Source organism: Myxocyprinus asiaticus, chromosome 43 (genome assembly GCF_019703515.2).
Source record: "Myxocyprinus asiaticus isolate MX2 ecotype Aquarium Trade chromosome 43, UBuf_Myxa_2, whole genome shotgun sequence".
NCBI classification, from domain to species: domain Eukaryota; kingdom Metazoa; phylum Chordata; class Actinopteri; order Cypriniformes; family Catostomidae; genus Myxocyprinus; species Myxocyprinus asiaticus.
Genome location: NC_059386.1, coordinates 31,422,362 through 31,439,212, shown reverse-complemented (window position 1 = coordinate 31,439,212; position 16,851 = coordinate 31,422,362). Strand labels below are relative to the sequence as shown.

Here is a 16,851-nt window from a genome sequence, read left to right as displayed (position 1 = left end):
TTCAACATATATTCAGAAGCTGTACATCACTATAGAAGGAGAACCTTGCAATTAATATGGTGTAACAGGTAAAGGTGGGCAAGGAGGAGGCAGGAACCGGCTGAACAGTCAACATAACGTTTAATGATAAAACACATCATAAATCATAAACGAACAGACACACATACAGCGCGGCCGTGTGCATCTCTCTCTCGAATCGGCTTCTCCGACTGCCCCTTATCTCGCTCTCCCACTGATCAGCTGATTCAGCGCCGGCCGTGCTCCATCACGGCCCGGCCACGCCCTCCTCCTCATCACACTCCTCCCCCGCTCGATGCTGCCCTTCCGGCCAGTCTGTCAGCCGGTGGTCCACCCCGCCTCCTGTGAACCTGGGGGAGAGACAAGGGGAGGCGCGGGGAGAGGGAAAGGGCGAGCGGAGACACAGAGAGAGAGAGAAGGCTCCCGGACGTGCTGTCACCCAGTCCTCAACCGCTCCTCCGCCCTCCGGCGAACGCCAGCTCGCTCCTCCCCCGGCGGACGGCCTCCTCGTCGTCACATGTGGGTACGAGAAGGGTCCGGGATGTTGCGGCTAGAGTGTTTTAATCATACGCTGAAATCCCACATCTTCATCAACGGAGTATGGCAACTTAACTTCATGGCAATGAACACCACAAGCATTTTAGTTATTGTTTCATGTATGTCTGAATTAACATTGAGTGCCTGGTTAAAAACGGAAGGGAGTGTGTGCAGTTTCAGCTCACCTGTGGCTCTGTGTGTGATATCGGGTGATATCGGCGTACATGATTAATCATCTATCGATGTGTTACCAGTATACAGCGCTCACTTCATGTCTGCAAACAGTGCCTGTTTTGTAAACTGTTTTGACCATCGCTGTTGTAATTGACTGCAAAAAGAAAATGTTCCCAGACAGGAGACTTGAATAACGCAGGGGGCTTCTCCATTAGTGGCTCGTTTTCTCCACTTGGCACTTGCCATTTTCAACTGCACATGTCATCAAGTTAACCCACGTGAAACACAGGCGGAGCATATCCATTTACAGCTCCATTCAGGTGCATTAGTGGTGGTTATAACTGTGCGTGTCTGTTTGAAGCTTTGTTTTCTTCACCAAACCTTGTGCTACAGATGCGTCATTAAACTTGAGGTGAACCGCGGTGCCAGTGCTTACCGAACCGTGGGTGGTGAGCCATACGTTTTTTTTTTTTAACCGGGAACCGTTACAGCCCAAATATATATATATATATATATATATATATATATATATATATATATATATATATATATATATATATATACACACACACACACACACACACACACAGGGTTGGGGAGTAACGGAATACATGTAACGGGATTACGTATTTAAAGTACAAAATATAAGTAACTGTATTCCACTACAGTTACAATTTAAATCATTGTATTTAGAATACAGTTACATTCAAAAAGTATTTTGATTACTGAAGAGATTACTTTGCATTTTATTGTCATTTGTTTCATTTAATATTTAGTTCTTTCAGATGGAAAACATTTATACATATAAATGATGCGATCCAAAGTGCATTTGAACAGCGGTGAAACACTTTCTTATGATGTGTTACATTCATACGAGCAGACAGAGAAGTAAGTTTGAAGTAAGTTTGGAGCAGATGAAACAGAAATAAACCTTGTGTAAACTGTCAGCTTTACTCTAAAATAAAATGCTATTTCTAGCCATTTTACATGCACGTTATTAGGCACGATCATATTTTTTATGAAGAAAATTCACGTTGGATCATAATTTCTTTTTTTCTTGTAAGACCTTTGATATTAGGGCAAAAATCATATTCTTGATAATAATTTTTTTATTGTTTTCCTGTAAAAATATCTAAAAATCCTTAAAACAAGATCAGTTTGATTTATCTTGTTTTAGAAACAACACTGCATAAGATATTTAGGTTTTTCAGAGAATATATTTTTAACATGTGTATTTTGTCTTAGTGTACTGGCAGAGTTTTTATAGTCAAAACAAGTGAAAAAATCTACCAGTGCTGAAGAAGTAATCCAAAGTATTTAGAATACGTTACTGACCTTGAGTAATCTAACGGAATACGTTACAAATTAAATTTTACAGCATGTATTCTGTAATCTGTAGTGGAATACACTTCAAAAGTAACCCTCCCAACTCTGTGTATATATATATATATATATATATCTATATATATAGATATATATAGATATATATATATATATATATAGATAGATATATATATAGTGGCAAGAAAAAGTATGTGGAATTAGCTGTTTTTTGCATTAATTGGTCATAAAATGTGATCTCATCTTCATCAAAGTATAGACAAACACAATGTGCTTAAGCTAACAACACAAACAATTATAATCTTTCATGTCTTTACTGAACACATCCCATTAAACATTCACAGTGCTGTGGAAAAAGTAAGTGAACCCCAGGATCTAATAACTAATCGATCCTCCTTTGGCAGCAATAACCTCAACCAAGTGTTTCCGGTAGCTGCGGATTAGACCTGCACAATGTTCAGAAGGAATTTTGGACTATTCTTCCTTACAGAACTGCTTCAGCTCAGCCATATTCTTAAGATTTCTGGTGTAAACGGCTCTCTTGAGGTCGTTCCACAGCATCTCTATTGGGTTAATGTCTGGGCTCTGACTGGACCACTCCAAAAGGTGTATTTTCTTTTTTTGAAACTATTCTGCAGTGGATTTACTTCAGTGTTTAGGGTCATTGTTCTGCTGCATCACCCAGCTTCTACTGAGCTTCAACAGGTGCACAGCCACCCTGACATTATCCTTTAGGATATCTTGATAAAATAAGGAATTAATTTTTCCCTCGATGAGCGGTCCAGGCCCTAAAGCAGCAAAGCGACCCAAATCATAATGTTCCCTCCACCTTCACTGCTGGGATGATGTTTTTTAATGTTGGTATGCGGTGCCCTTTTTACTCCATACATAGTGCTGCATGTTCTTCCCAAACAGTTTCATCAGTCCACAAAACATTTTCCCAGTAGCATTGTGGAGTGTCAAGGTGGTCGTTGGCAAACTTCAGGCACACAGCAATGTTTTTGTTGGAAAGCAGCGGCTTCCTTCGTGGTGTCCTGCCATGGAAACCATGCCTGTTTAATGTTTTCCATATAGTAGACTCATTAACAGAGATGTTAACCAGTTCCAATGGTTCCTTTAAGTCTTTAGCTGTCCCTCTAGGGTTCTTTTTACCTCATTGAGCATTTTGCAGTATGCCCTTTGAGTCATCTTGGCTGGATGGCCACTTCTAGGGAGAGTAGCCACAGTACTAAATCATCTCCATTTATAGACAATTTGTCTAATTGTGGACAGATGAAAATCTAAACTCTTTGAGATAACTTTGTAATCCTTTCCAGCTTTATGCAAAGAAACTATTCTTGACCGTAGGTCTTCAGAGATCTCTTTTTTTTGTGAGGCATGGTCCACGTCTGCAGATGCTTCTTGTGAATAGCAAACTAAAAATATTTGAGTGCTTTTTATAAGTCAGAGTAGCTCTAACCCACACCCCCAATCTCATTTAGTTAACTGGATGCCATTTTGAAAACTCCTGACTCTAATTAGCTTTTGTTGATGTCATTAGCCTAGGGGTTCACATACTTTTTCCAGCCCACACTGTGAAATGTAAATTATGTATTCAATATGTACAATAACTATACAATAATTTGTGTGGTATTTGTTCAAACAGATTGTGTTTGTTCATTATTGTAACTTAGATGAAGATCAAACCAGATTTAAGACAATTTTATACATAAATGCAGGTAATTCCTCACATACTTTTTCTTGACACTGTGTGTGTGTGTGTGTGTGTGTGTGTGTGTGTGTATATATATATATATATATATATATATATATATACAGTACTGTGGAAAAGGTTTAGGCACATAAGATGTTTCACAAAAGCATTTGTCTTAAGATGGTTATTCATATCTTCACCTTTAGTGTGTCAATAGGAAATATAAATGTGAGACTCCCAAACATTACTTTTGCAAATCGAAACGATTAGAATAGAAGAACAGGGAGCCCTGCAACAGATGTCATGGCCCCCACAAAGCCCCCCACTGAACATTGTGTCAGTCTGGGATTACATAAAGTGACAGAAGCAATTGAGACAGTCTAAATAGACAGAAGAACTGTGGCGAATTCTCCAAGAAGCTTAGTACATCCTATCTGCCAACAACCAAGAAACTGTGTCCAGGTGTACCTTGGAGAATTGGTGCTGTTTTAAAGGCAAAGGTGGCTGATTTAGCTTTTTTATGTTTACTGGACTTTGTATGACATTAAGTGATAAATGAAAACTATATATTTCATTATTTTTTAAGACATCCTCACTATGCAACATTTTACACAAGTGCCTAAAACATTTGCACTGTACTGTATATATATATATATATATATATATATATATATATATATATATATATATATATATATATATAGTATAGATAAAAGATGTGTAAAGTTATATCTAAAATTACAACTTTGTTGTCATGATGATGAAATACCGATAAACCCTGTAATCTTGTAAACTCTGTAACGCTGACAAATCCCTGATTTTATCACACTAAAATCATGTTAACATCTAGAATGTTTACATTTTGTGGCTATACTTTTGAAATATAGTCTGGGCCTGCGACTCATCCCAATCCCATTTTCTCTTCCTCCCCCAAAAAATGTCCTCTCAATCTTTGCTGTTCACTGTTAATCTGTTCTGTAAAAGAGACAAAAAGCCAGCCCAAAATTGAAATAAATAAAAAAAAATTGATGATTTTGAAACTAACATTTTTCTTGCTTATTAGAATATAATAGATTGATCTTATGTGAATTAATGAGATTTTTCTCTCTCTCTCCTTTGCAGGCTAGCACTCTACGTGTATGAATACTTGTTACATGTAGGAGCCCAGAAGTCAGCACAGACCTTCCTGTCAGAGGTGAGCAGCCAGCGCGGGGTTTATTTAAGCTTCTGCTTATTGATGTGCCATCCAGGCACATAGCCTCGTAAGCATCGGCCTGCCCCCTGGGGCACGCGCTAATTTAATTACACGCAGATATGCTGAGCAAGCTGGAAACATTAGATGTTTGGTGTCCACTTAATGGGATTGGAGGAGAGTTGGTGTGCTGTAAAAACGACTAAATTGTTTCAGCAAAAAATGCTGAAGTAGTACTGCTGTGTTGATTGTCACCTTGTTTTGCCTTTTAAAAAGAAAAGTGTAAGTGTACAATTGCTTTTTTCTATATCAGCTGCAAAGCAAAACATTTGTGATTGACCGATATGGCTTTTTTAAATGCCGATGACTTTTTTCTGAAAACTGAAGGAAATATTTTTGAGTTTCTGTTTGTAGCTAAGTTGACAATGGCATTTAAAAAAAAAGTGAAATTCTCTCATTCATTCTTCAATCCACAAAAACCCAGTGTTATGGGTCATATTTTTAATATTTACATATGCACATATGTGCAATTATTGAATCTAGAGCGCTGTATTTATAATGCGCTCAGCGCATGTTGGCACACTAAACTGAACTTGAGCACCTCTTTTGACTATGAGTATGAGAAGGAATTTGTGTGTGTGTTTTTTTTGTTTGTTTGTTTGTTTTTTAGCACAGAACTGCTTTTAAAACACTATCATTAGCCTCATGCATGCTCTGAGTATGTGTCATACACTACAGAGAACAGATCTGCACACATACTGTAAGCGCAGCGAGCAGCACATGCAGGATATTTATTCATTTAATTAAAATGCAGCCCTTGTGGTCATATTGTTATTTCATTAATAGCAGCCATTTAGCACACATGAAGCTCTTTGAATTTAAAGTTTCTCTCTCGCTCTCACATGCGGATTCAGAGACAGCAACTGACCACTTCCAGTTCACACGGGCCGAATGCCGCCTGCTTATGTCATGGACTGACTGTAACAAAGAATTTGTGAGTCACAGTACTGTTTAAAGGAGACTGTGTTGCACACCAGTCTATTGTTGTAACACAATGGCATGTAACAACCAAACAAACTGCAATTGGTCGTTTACTTGACACAGACGGCTCCTTCACACGCAAATGAGTGATTCTCGGCACCATTGAGGCTTGCTAAACTAATCGTCCAATTGGGAAAATGTATCGGCCGATGCGATAATGTACAAATACCGATTATTAGCCGATTTATCGGCCACGCCGATATATCGGTCGACTACTGCGAAAAGTATTTCCTTATTCAGTACTTCTGACGTCCATATTAAGGATTGTTTTCAAAGTAAATGGGACTATCTGTTTGTTTGTTCAACAGCAGAGGGGGGGTGTATTCGAAAAGCTCCAAGGCGCAGAAATTACACACTTCAGCTTTAAGTTTCAAATGCTTTTAAATGTCGCTGAGGCATTGTGGGATTGATCGGTGTGAAGGAAGCCATTACATTTTGCAGTACTACCACCGCTTCAATATTTATAGTCTCACCATTATTTGCATATGAGTCATGCACGCTTTAAGTGAACAGACCATCCGAGAAAATGCCATTTCTGTGTCTGATTGTTTTTCTAATTCCAAAGCAGTGCCACGCAAAAGAACTGCAGACACTTGTGGAGAACATTGAGATTTGCAAGGTTAACTCGTAAATGTATCCAACTGGACTATTTCAAGTGAGCAACATTGCACCTGAAATGTGTCAGTGTGTTTTAAGACCAAAACAGTAGCCACTGTGGTGTAAATGCAGGTCAATTTTGGATTATCCACCTAAAAATGCAAGTGGTTGAACGATGAACATTAACTGAAGCTCCTGACCCATATCTGCATGATTTTATTCATTGTACTGCTGCCACTGGATTGGCTGATTAGATAATCGCATGAATAAGTAGGTGTACAGGTTTTTGTAATTAAGCGCTCAGTGGGTGTATTGCCAATATCTAAATAACATAATTTAATTAGACAAAAACACAAAATACACACAGTTGCTGAAATTAAATGAAATATGGGTAATACATTGGGAAAAAGTTTTGATAGTCAGTAGTTTTGTTTTGTTTTCCAAAAAAAAAACAAAACAAAAAAATATATATATATATGTAAGCATTCTTAAAACAAAATACATTTACTTGAGCACCAAAACTGTTAAATAAGTAGACGTGTTATCATAGAATATATCTTAAATCAAGTTTCTTTTTCTTGCCCCATTAGCAAAATTGTTGTTTTAAGCATACAGCTAACAGAATTTAGTAGGGTATATGCTTGAAACAAGAGTAAATAAAACAGAAAATGTGCATTATCCATTGACAAAGATGTTGTTTCATTTTGGAACTGACTCAAAGGGTAACTACAACCAAAATCAAAACCAAAATCACCTGATCGGCTGATATGATGATATTAAAATGGTAAAATGTCAGGGAATTAATTGGCCTTGCCGACTACAAAATATTTCATGGTGTGTATTACTTTGTTTCATCCACACAACCTGGTATCTATAGAAAGTGTCTTACGGGGGTTTCTCTGTCCTTTGTCCAGATAAGATGGGAGAAGAACATAACGTTAGGAGAACCTCCAGGGTTCTTACATTCATGGTGGTGGTAAGCTTCACTTTTTTCTCTGAATGCATAGTTGAATGTTTCTCACGTGCTTTGTGTGGTTTACACTATTTCATTCCACCCTCTGTGTGTTACAGTGTTTTCTGGGATTTGTATTGTGCAGCACCTGAGAGGAGAGAAACATGTGAGCATTCCAGTGAAGCCAAGGCATTCCATGACTACGTAAGTTACTCACATGATGGATGGATGGATGGATGGAAGGAACCAGGCTCAGAATAGGAAGGTTGCCGGTTTGATCTGCACAAGTAATGAGTCATGAACTGTCGTTTTGGATAAAAGTGTCTGCTAAACGGCTAACATGGATGGATGTATAGACTTGTGTGTTACTCTGCAGTTTATCAGCTACTTTCCACAATGCAAATTATACTTCCTATAAAGCAGTTATATTGAGGGCCGTGCTGCTACAAGACTTCTAAAAGGCATTACTCTGCAGTGAGGCCAAAAGCATGAGAAAAGCTGCGGGGACATACAGGAAGGAAGCATGATTTAGTTTCCTATGTACCTCAGGCAGCAAATCACCTTAACTCACACAAAGAAGAGCACAGAAGCAAAAGTGCTCATTGTACATGAATGTTTAATTTACAACCTGGCTATCTTTTACCTAAAAACCTGAAAAGCACAGTTTAGAAGATGAGTAAAGACTACTGTGATGCTGAAGATCACTGGTTTGGCCCCAAACTCTTCAATTGCTCTCTCTAGCGCCAATTAGCTAAATTTCCTCTGAGTGTGTCTGGAGTGTAGGCACAACAGCAGTAATTACAGCGAGCTGCAGATTCTTAAACGAGAACATCTCCGTCCAAGATATCAGCTGCTTTTCTGTGGCTAATTGCAAATGTATGGCAAATTTCATACGAATGTATTTTGTTGTTTTGAAAGAGTAGTTTACCCAAAAATGAAAATTCTGTCATTACTTACTTGCCCTCATGTCATTCCAAACCTGTATGCTATTATCTTTTCCACTGAACACAAAAGGAGCATTTTTGAATGTCTTGCCAATGTGTCGTCATTGACATCAAACCTAAAGCGATGCATCTATAGCAGGGGTTGGCAACCTATGGCACGCCTTGGAGGGGTAATCACTGGCCGCGTCTGCAATGGCGAGAGGAATAGACTATTTTATTGACATGGAATGCCGCACCTGCATTCTGATCTACTTCTTGATGTAATTCTTCCTCATGATCACACAGCATGTTTTCATCAGCTGAATGGGAGGCTAAACAAAAAGTTAAAATGTGACGAGACTGCACTTTCGGTTAATCACGCGAGTAAACGCGCCCAATTTGCTTCGGTCAGGCTGTGCAGATGACAACCTATATTCCGTGTTTCTTTTTGCTTTCAGAACAACACGTGATGTAATAAGGAAAACACCACTATTAATCCTTGAGATTACCATTGACCAGGAAAATAAAAAATGGCACTCCATGTCAATAAGGTTGCCGACCCCTGATCTATATAGGCTCCATATTTGAGTAGATGTTGAAAACTCACACAATGCTATTGTATAGCCTCAGAAAATATTTAACATTGAGCATGAGCATATTTACTATATTTATGGCACTTTTATGGTGTTCTTTTGTCCTTTTTGTAACTGGACAGACATTGTTAATACGAACTGTTGTATGCAAAATAGCTGCATGAAGATTCTTCTACAATTTTCAATTTGTGTTCCACAGAAAATAACAGCATACAGGTTTTTAACTACATGAGGGTGAGTAAATAATGACATAATTTTCATTTTGGATTAACTATCTCTACAAAGGATTAATTACCAAAATATGAATGGGCTTTGTTGCGCAATAAACTTTCGCAAGGAATGTAAAAAAAGGTACTCCAGGGAAGCACTCATATACTGATTCGGAGGATATTATTCGAAGGGCAGTGCCTCCCTGTGTGCCTGATACATATTCACTGTCAGCATCATTGCTGTAGCTTTTGTGCTAAGAATAAAAGCCACAGCAAGAGGAAAGAAAGCCCTCCATCTTTCCCGCTCACCTCTCCTCATTCTCCCTCAGGGAGCATCATCTCCGAGAACACATCCAAAGACAGCTTCCTAGAGGTCACTTTCCAAGACAAGGTCAAAATGTCACCTCTCCCCAAGGTTGAGAAGAGACAATGCAATTTTTGGTTCGCCCCGGTGGTGGCTTTTTTCTGGCTGTGTTTGCAACTGGAATACTAGCAAATTGCTTATTACTGCATACTTCGCAATGTGTACTCTTTACTGCACACTATTTAAAAAAATTGTACGCATTAAGCAACGACAAATGTTTCAAATAGTAGTATGCTACATTGTTGTCACATGAACTCCCTATGTTGCATGTACTATTCGGTGAGTTGCTTATAGTTATCTTAGTCATTGCTTTCAGTTCATTTGTCACACTTGTAATGTAAAAGTAAAAGTAAACTTACTTTTACTGCAGTATATAGTATACAGTGCACAGTATGCAAATTTTCTGGATGCATGGATTACCTGGATGAACTGCTATATTTGCCAAAGTGAGCAAAATACAGCATATCTTACTGCATAGGATATTGTACAGTATGTATTTTTTAGTGCACTTGACCCTAAACATTCCATTTCTAGTGTGCGAATGAACCTGCAGTAATAACAGCCACAATTTGTAACGTCTGTCTTGACTCGTCAATTATTTGATTATATACATATTTACACAAAATTGGATAAAAAATGCTCAAATGCTGTGTTTGTTGCACTTACTGAATTACATATGCAACGGGACGAGGTCATGTAACAAAAAAGTGCGGTCACATGAGTAGTGGTCGACCGATATGGTTTTTTTTATTGGCAGATGCCGATATCCAGTGAGCAGGGTGGCCGAAAGGCCGATACAATGCCGATATATCACACAATTAAATATAGTAAATAACAAACATAAAATTGCTCTAAAAATGTTTTAACTCAATTTTACACAAAACTAAAAAATTATATTGTATTTTAAATGGTAGATAGCAGTTTCTTCAGATTTCTGTTTAGTCATCAAATTTTAGTAATTTATTTGCACATGAAGAAATTGTTAATATATTAGGAAGAAGGAAATAACAGTACACACAGTAGTCCAGCAACCATGGATGGCATGTCCACGTTAGCAATCGCATTTACTCAAAAACTACCGAATCAAACCAATTGTACATACAGTGCATAGTGAATAATACATTTACTCAGGGTGTCCTCTTTTTCCCAGACATGTCCTCTTTTTCGGACCTTAAAAAAGCGTCCAGCCGGGATTACTAAATTTGCAAAAATGGCCAGGATTCGGCTTTAGTTGCATTATGATGCGCATCTGGTCTAATACTTCATTGTGTGTGCATGCATATTTGCATTGCTTTAACCCCTCTTTGTAAGTCCCGCCTTCTCGCACACCAATTGGACAATTATAAGAGGCTTGCAGCAACTATTGGCCAAATTCCTGCTTGTCAATCTCTCCACGAACGCGCGAAGAGCTGTTGTGTTTGGCATCAAACAGTTGTTTGACAGTAGCAGCAAATGACAGCTGAGTGGAAACAACGCCCAAACGAAAGTGCAAATTTGCACAAAAATTCCCATGCTTTCGACCAGGTGGAGATCTGTGGGAAGCAGAATGTATGACATGTAAAGCTGGCACTTATGTATCAGTTGCTAATAAAGGTGCAAGTGATTTAGAATCACACATTAGCTCTGCGAAGCATAAAGGGTCAGCAAAAGGTGAAAGTTCATCAAATAAATTAACGGACAAGTTTTTGCGACCAGGTAAAATTGTTATCACATTGCTTCATTTTCCATGGCCATTTAAAATAATAGTAATAGTAAATGAAGGTACACTCATGGCATGAAATATTTTATTTTAGTACATGGACATTCAAAAGAATGTTGGAAATTTTAGTTTATTTATATAAAGTGTCTTTTTCACTGTATTAAAGTTTGCATTCATAGTAACACTGTTTTGAACCTTATTATTCCACCCCCCCACACCCCCCACCGCCAAAAAAAAAAAGTGTCCTCTTTTTGAAAAACCAGAATATGGTCACCCTAATTTACTCATAGCACACGTGAATCGCTTTTACCTTGGGCTGCATCCGAAAACGTAGGCAGCTGACTTATCAGTTAATGGCTTAACTGACAGCTGTTTTGAATAAATGGAGCTATTAAGGAAACTGGTCTCTGAACAGTTTGAAAAGCACCTTATTTTCATCCTACCTCTGTATACAGCCTCTAGAGGCAGCATTTTCCTGGTTTCGGACGCAGCCTTGAAGTTGCACTCAAGCAATCTCCAGGTCTTTGACCTGGCCCCTGCCTGCCTTGCGTCAGTTCATTTGCAGAGAAATTACTTCTCTGTTGGTGGACACATTAATGAAGTTAGCATAAAACCATACACAGACATGCTGTCCGAGTCTGTTCTCCCAAATTACACGTGTCACTATGTTCGTTTAGGCTGTCGGAGAGTTCTAATGCACTCCAAGGTCCCTCCAAGTGGTGTTGAATGCCATGCTAATTGATCCTTAGGCAGATATTAGAGTTTAATGCAATCTACTTGTGCCTAATGTCCCCTAAGGATGCTAGCACTGGTTTCCTCTTCACAATGAGAGCCAAGTGTGTGGTTGTCATATCTAGGCAAGGTGAAGAGTTTCAATAGGGCTTTTAAATGCTCCTGATATTGTTGTTGGTTGTGGATGTGTATGAAGGTAAAATTGTGCCTAAATGATTTGCATGCACAGAGTAAGATTTGTAAAAGCATAAATGAAGTTGCAAGCATGATAGAAAAATTTGCATGCACAGAGTAAGATTTGCGAAAGCGTAAATCAAATTGCAAGCATAAAAATAAATTGCATGCGCACAGGACATTTTGTAAAGGTGTAAATCAAGTTGCAAGTGTAAGAATTTATGCAATAATTTTATACTTTGCATAAGTGTAATTCATGTGTTGTGAATCTGTAATTTCGTATTAACACAAAGTAAATTTGGTGTGTATTCTTCTGACTTCCTTTTTTCACGCTTACACTTTTGACTCGGTTTTTGCGCCTAAACATGGCCAAAAACATTGCAAACCGGAAATCAGCAATATGCAAGCAAAGAAAGGGTGTCATGAACAGCAAAAATTATTGACTGTGTAGAATCAGTCTGTATGTGTAAAATAAACTACTGCAAATGTGTAAATGACTTGTGTTTGTGGCATAAATAATTTCCAGAAATAATCCGATATACACTGTTCCGTCTTCCTTTTGTTGCACTGACACTTTTTGCACGAATTTCTCGCTGAAAAGGGTTTTGCAAAGCGCGAGGCGGAAGGCGGGTCTGCCTGCTTCTAGTAACCAATCAAATGAGGTTTTCCTCGACTAGTTTACTCTGACCTGATTGGTTTAATAACGTGACAGACAGCTTCTTCTTCATATGGCTAAGCGTCGTTCATATGGGTATCTCTCCTCTCTTAAATATTAAACTGAAATATTAATACATACACGTTCTTTTATTGCGAGTGTAAAGTTGAGCTGACACCATCAATTGATATAAATCTCAATCTGGTGTTCAAATGTTTCTTCTTGTTGCTGTTCATTATTTTAATTCTATTTTAATTACTTTCAATTATCATTGGCATGGTAAATGGATGGAAGGATGGGACTTGCTGGTATCCTTGAACTCATTCTAAAAAAACAAAATGATATTAGTAAACTGTCTATCTATCTGTTCACAGAGTTTCGTTTTATATGGCTTACTTTATTAATTTGTTTTCTAGCATGAGTTCTGTGGTACCAGCTAAGTCCATCTATTCACCAAAATGCCTTGCCAATGATTATTTAATAGTAAATATAATTAAATTGTGTATGTATTAATATTTCAGTATATACTATATTTATGTTTACTGGACTTTGTAGGAGGTTAATTGATAAATGAAAGCTATTTATGACATAATTGTTTGAAGAAATCTTCACTATGCAACATTTTTCACAAGTGCCTAAAACTTTTGCACAGAACTGTGTAAAATATATATGGCATATGCCATTTCATAGCAGATACATAATTATTGAGATATATATTGGATATCTTCAAAAGGCTGAAAAATATGGAGATTTGTAGCAATATGGCCCAGCCCTAGTTACTACATAACTCCTACTTCTTGTTTATGACTTTACTATTATTCTGAAATATGGAAAATAGTAATAATAACAAATGAGTAGTTGTGTCCAAACATTTTGACTGGTAGTGTGTGTCAAATGCATCAGTGATTCCAGAGACCAAAAGGAGCCCTGGTGCCCCCGTTGCGCTAATTTTTAACACATTAATATCATAAACTATAAATATTTCGATATCCTTCCTCAGGGTTACAACATAATAGTAAAGTCGATTGCAATATGTAACATGAACTCACTTGTGCTCAAATTGGAAACGGATTTTACTTCCATCCCCATGAAAATATGGTCAGTGAAAACCTAACTTGGTTTTCCATTGACTGACCACAATCATATAAAACGGTAGTGGACCTCATTCCTTAAATGAAGGAAGATCATGTTAAACAAGTGTTTTTGTCATGACGCAACTAAAAGCATTCTAGTGACATTGCTAAACATCCCAAAAGTCCTTGTTCGACACTTCTAATGCAGGAGATCTGACAGCTGTGCTCTGCTTTAGGCTGAGTGAAATAGTTGCCTTAGGTTGAGATTTTGGATCGGAACATTGACAATACGCGACAAGGACTTTCAATATTTATTATAGCTATACATATCACAAATACTGTATGTTACAAAAGACTTTACTGTTTTGTTTAAAAAGTATTTGAAGTCAACATGAAATTACGTTTTCACCCTATTTTACTTCCGTATTGCAAACTATGTCTGAATTTGGACAGTTTGATATGTGTCAGATCTCTTATAATGACATAGATTATTATCCAGCAAGACATGATCAATCTGAGCATTCATTCACTGCAGAGAGTTTTTTCGGTCTCTTTTTGCCAACCTTTTGAGTTCGGAATCTGGGAGGTTCCCTCCCGTCGACAACAGCTGGCTGCTCAGACTGCATAGAGCAGGGAGATTTCAAAATACCCCCACAATAAAGTCTGCTTCTGCTTGGATCAAAGTCGACAAGCAGTCTCTCTGCCCTGAGCATCGTCTTCCAGTATTTTCTCTGTGGATTAAAGTCTGGCAGGATGATCGGCCTCCACAATATTCACGGCTGGTTTCTTTGTTGTGGGCTTTGGGATAAGCTTCCGCTATTTATCCTTCCTCACCTCCAATCTGGTGTGTTTCTCGAAGCCACTCTTTCAGTATCTGTGACCTTTGGACACAACTGTTGCAATTTGACCCCTAATGGCAGTTGTAACGAACGTTAAATTTTTTTCATAAAGCCACATTTTCACCCATACTGATGTTTTTTTGCGTTGTTTTTGTTTGTGTTGTGAGTAAAGGCTAGGGTGTACTTTGTCGTTCCATACGGTTCTGTCTCACACAGAGCAGAGTGCTTGGCCTTTCAAAGTATACTCTTTTGACCGCAAGCCCATACGGGTATGTTCAACGCAATCGCACCTTGACTGCTTTGTGATACTCTTTTAGCACAGTCAATGGCAGGCGCATGTGCCAATGATGCACAAAGACCCAGACAGTCTGTGTGTCTATGAAAACAACACTGTAAAAGTCTGCACATACTGTGCAGATGACGAAATTTGCATCATGCCTACTGTGCGCAAGATGTACCGGCACATGGAAAACAGAAGTATGCTTTGGCCTTAAAGAAGCATGACAGCAAGAGCATTTACACTCAGTTTACCATGGTGGGATTAATTAATTATATATGAATAGCTACCCATATAGGACAATACGTATGGAGGTAACATATTATGGGTAAGGCTACAGTGTTAAACAACGTAGATAATTATTTCTGACGTTATTTAATAACTATCCATTCTACAGAAGAGGCAGATGTTTAGGATGAAGTCAGGTAAACAAGATTGCCAATTCTTACTTCGCCCACATAGTTTTTATTAGAATACATCACATCAGTTTGAACAGTTGCATAATGTGTAGTCGCACAAGTTGAAGTTCTTAAACGCATCTGAAGCTCAAATTAGATAAAAAAAAATCCCAAATCTGTAGAAGGTTGAAGTTCCTGGAAGTCCTAGTGCGACTCTCCATTGGAAATGAATAGCCACGTTTCAAGTATTGGGCAAAATGAGGGCGTGCTAGTGCGTGCCAGGGCCAGTTGCGTTCCCACTGTCACTTCTGGGGCTTCATCGGACCTCCTCGAGGCTTTCTGGGGCCAACGACCAAGCGCCCATGCCCATCGGATATCCTTGGGCCAAAGAAGGGCAATGGGGGTTTAGGAGGGGTCAATGTCAAAGTGGAGTTTAGCTGAGTCACGTCAGATGTTTCAGCAGCAAGATACTTAATTCCCAATTTTTCATATCTAGCTACCAGCTCACCTCAACAGATCAATGGAAAATGGAGAATCGTCAGTAATGGTCAATAGATTAAATCACAGCTGTTCTGAATATTTGGGCTGATAAAAATGTGCAACGTCAGATCAATGGCGTCTGCCAAAACAAGTGATTAAGTATATTGTCTGCAACCTCGCCAAGTTGTGTATCCAGCACACAGCGGTACAGGTTGGGGAAAAAATTTTGGGGACACAAACTACTATACAAATCCGTGTTCATTTCAAGGGTTAGCTAGTACCCAGAGTTAGATACTAACTGGGGGGGGGGGGGTTGCTGTTGGCACCAGAGTGGTGCATTAAGGGCGGGTTTTAGGAGGTCCGAGGCTATTGGCCCTGGCTGACCAGTTGATAGCCCTGGCTCGCTCTGGCCCAATAGTAAAAAAGCGGTTAATGACTTTTGGTTTATCGTACACCGTTTGTCGAAGCGCTGAAAAGGTGACTTGAAAGGCTGTGTATTGTTGTTGTTACCCACCATTCAGCTCACCATCTCTGGGTTTGGCTCCAGTTCGTGGCCCTGTGCTCTGGTGCAGCACTAAGCTTGCGAGCCTGTGCTAGCCAGCACTCAGCTTCCTAATAAGCAGGAGAATTGAAGATTGAATTGCTCCCAGTTTCCTGTTGGGCTCGTGTTCCTGCGTTTTTAACTGGATTAAGACGCAAAAAAAATGCCCTGTTCTGAGCCACGCGTTTCGGACACATTTGCTCTGAGTGCACGGCCACCCTTGTAATGCGATTTCTGAATGGCCTCACTTTCCTTTCATTATTGTTTAAATGGTTTCTGCATTACAAGTGTTCTTCCTCTCCGGCATTATGCATTAGATGAGATTGTCACACACAAGCCTGATTCCTCA

General features: G+C 38.7%; 1 protein-coding gene across 4 annotated transcripts in view; it reads left to right on the top strand.

The window, feature by feature from the left end:
• LOC127433336 (single-stranded DNA-binding protein 2-like) overlaps positions 1-16,851 on the top strand; it is a 96,530-nt gene that overhangs the window by 23,576 nt on the left and 56,103 nt on the right. For 2 of the 4 annotated variants that reach the window (XM_051685135.1, XM_051685136.1), the window contains 3 exons: positions 4,886-4,958; positions 7,508-7,569; positions 7,665-7,749. In XM_051685135.1, coding sequence (XP_051541095.1) covers positions 4,886-4,958; positions 7,508-7,569; positions 7,665-7,749 — 220 coding nt within the window. The remainder of the gene's footprint in view (positions 1-4,885; positions 4,959-7,507; positions 7,570-7,664; positions 7,750-16,851) is intronic. The other 2 variants (XM_051685138.1, XM_051685137.1) reach the window with 1 other exon arrangement.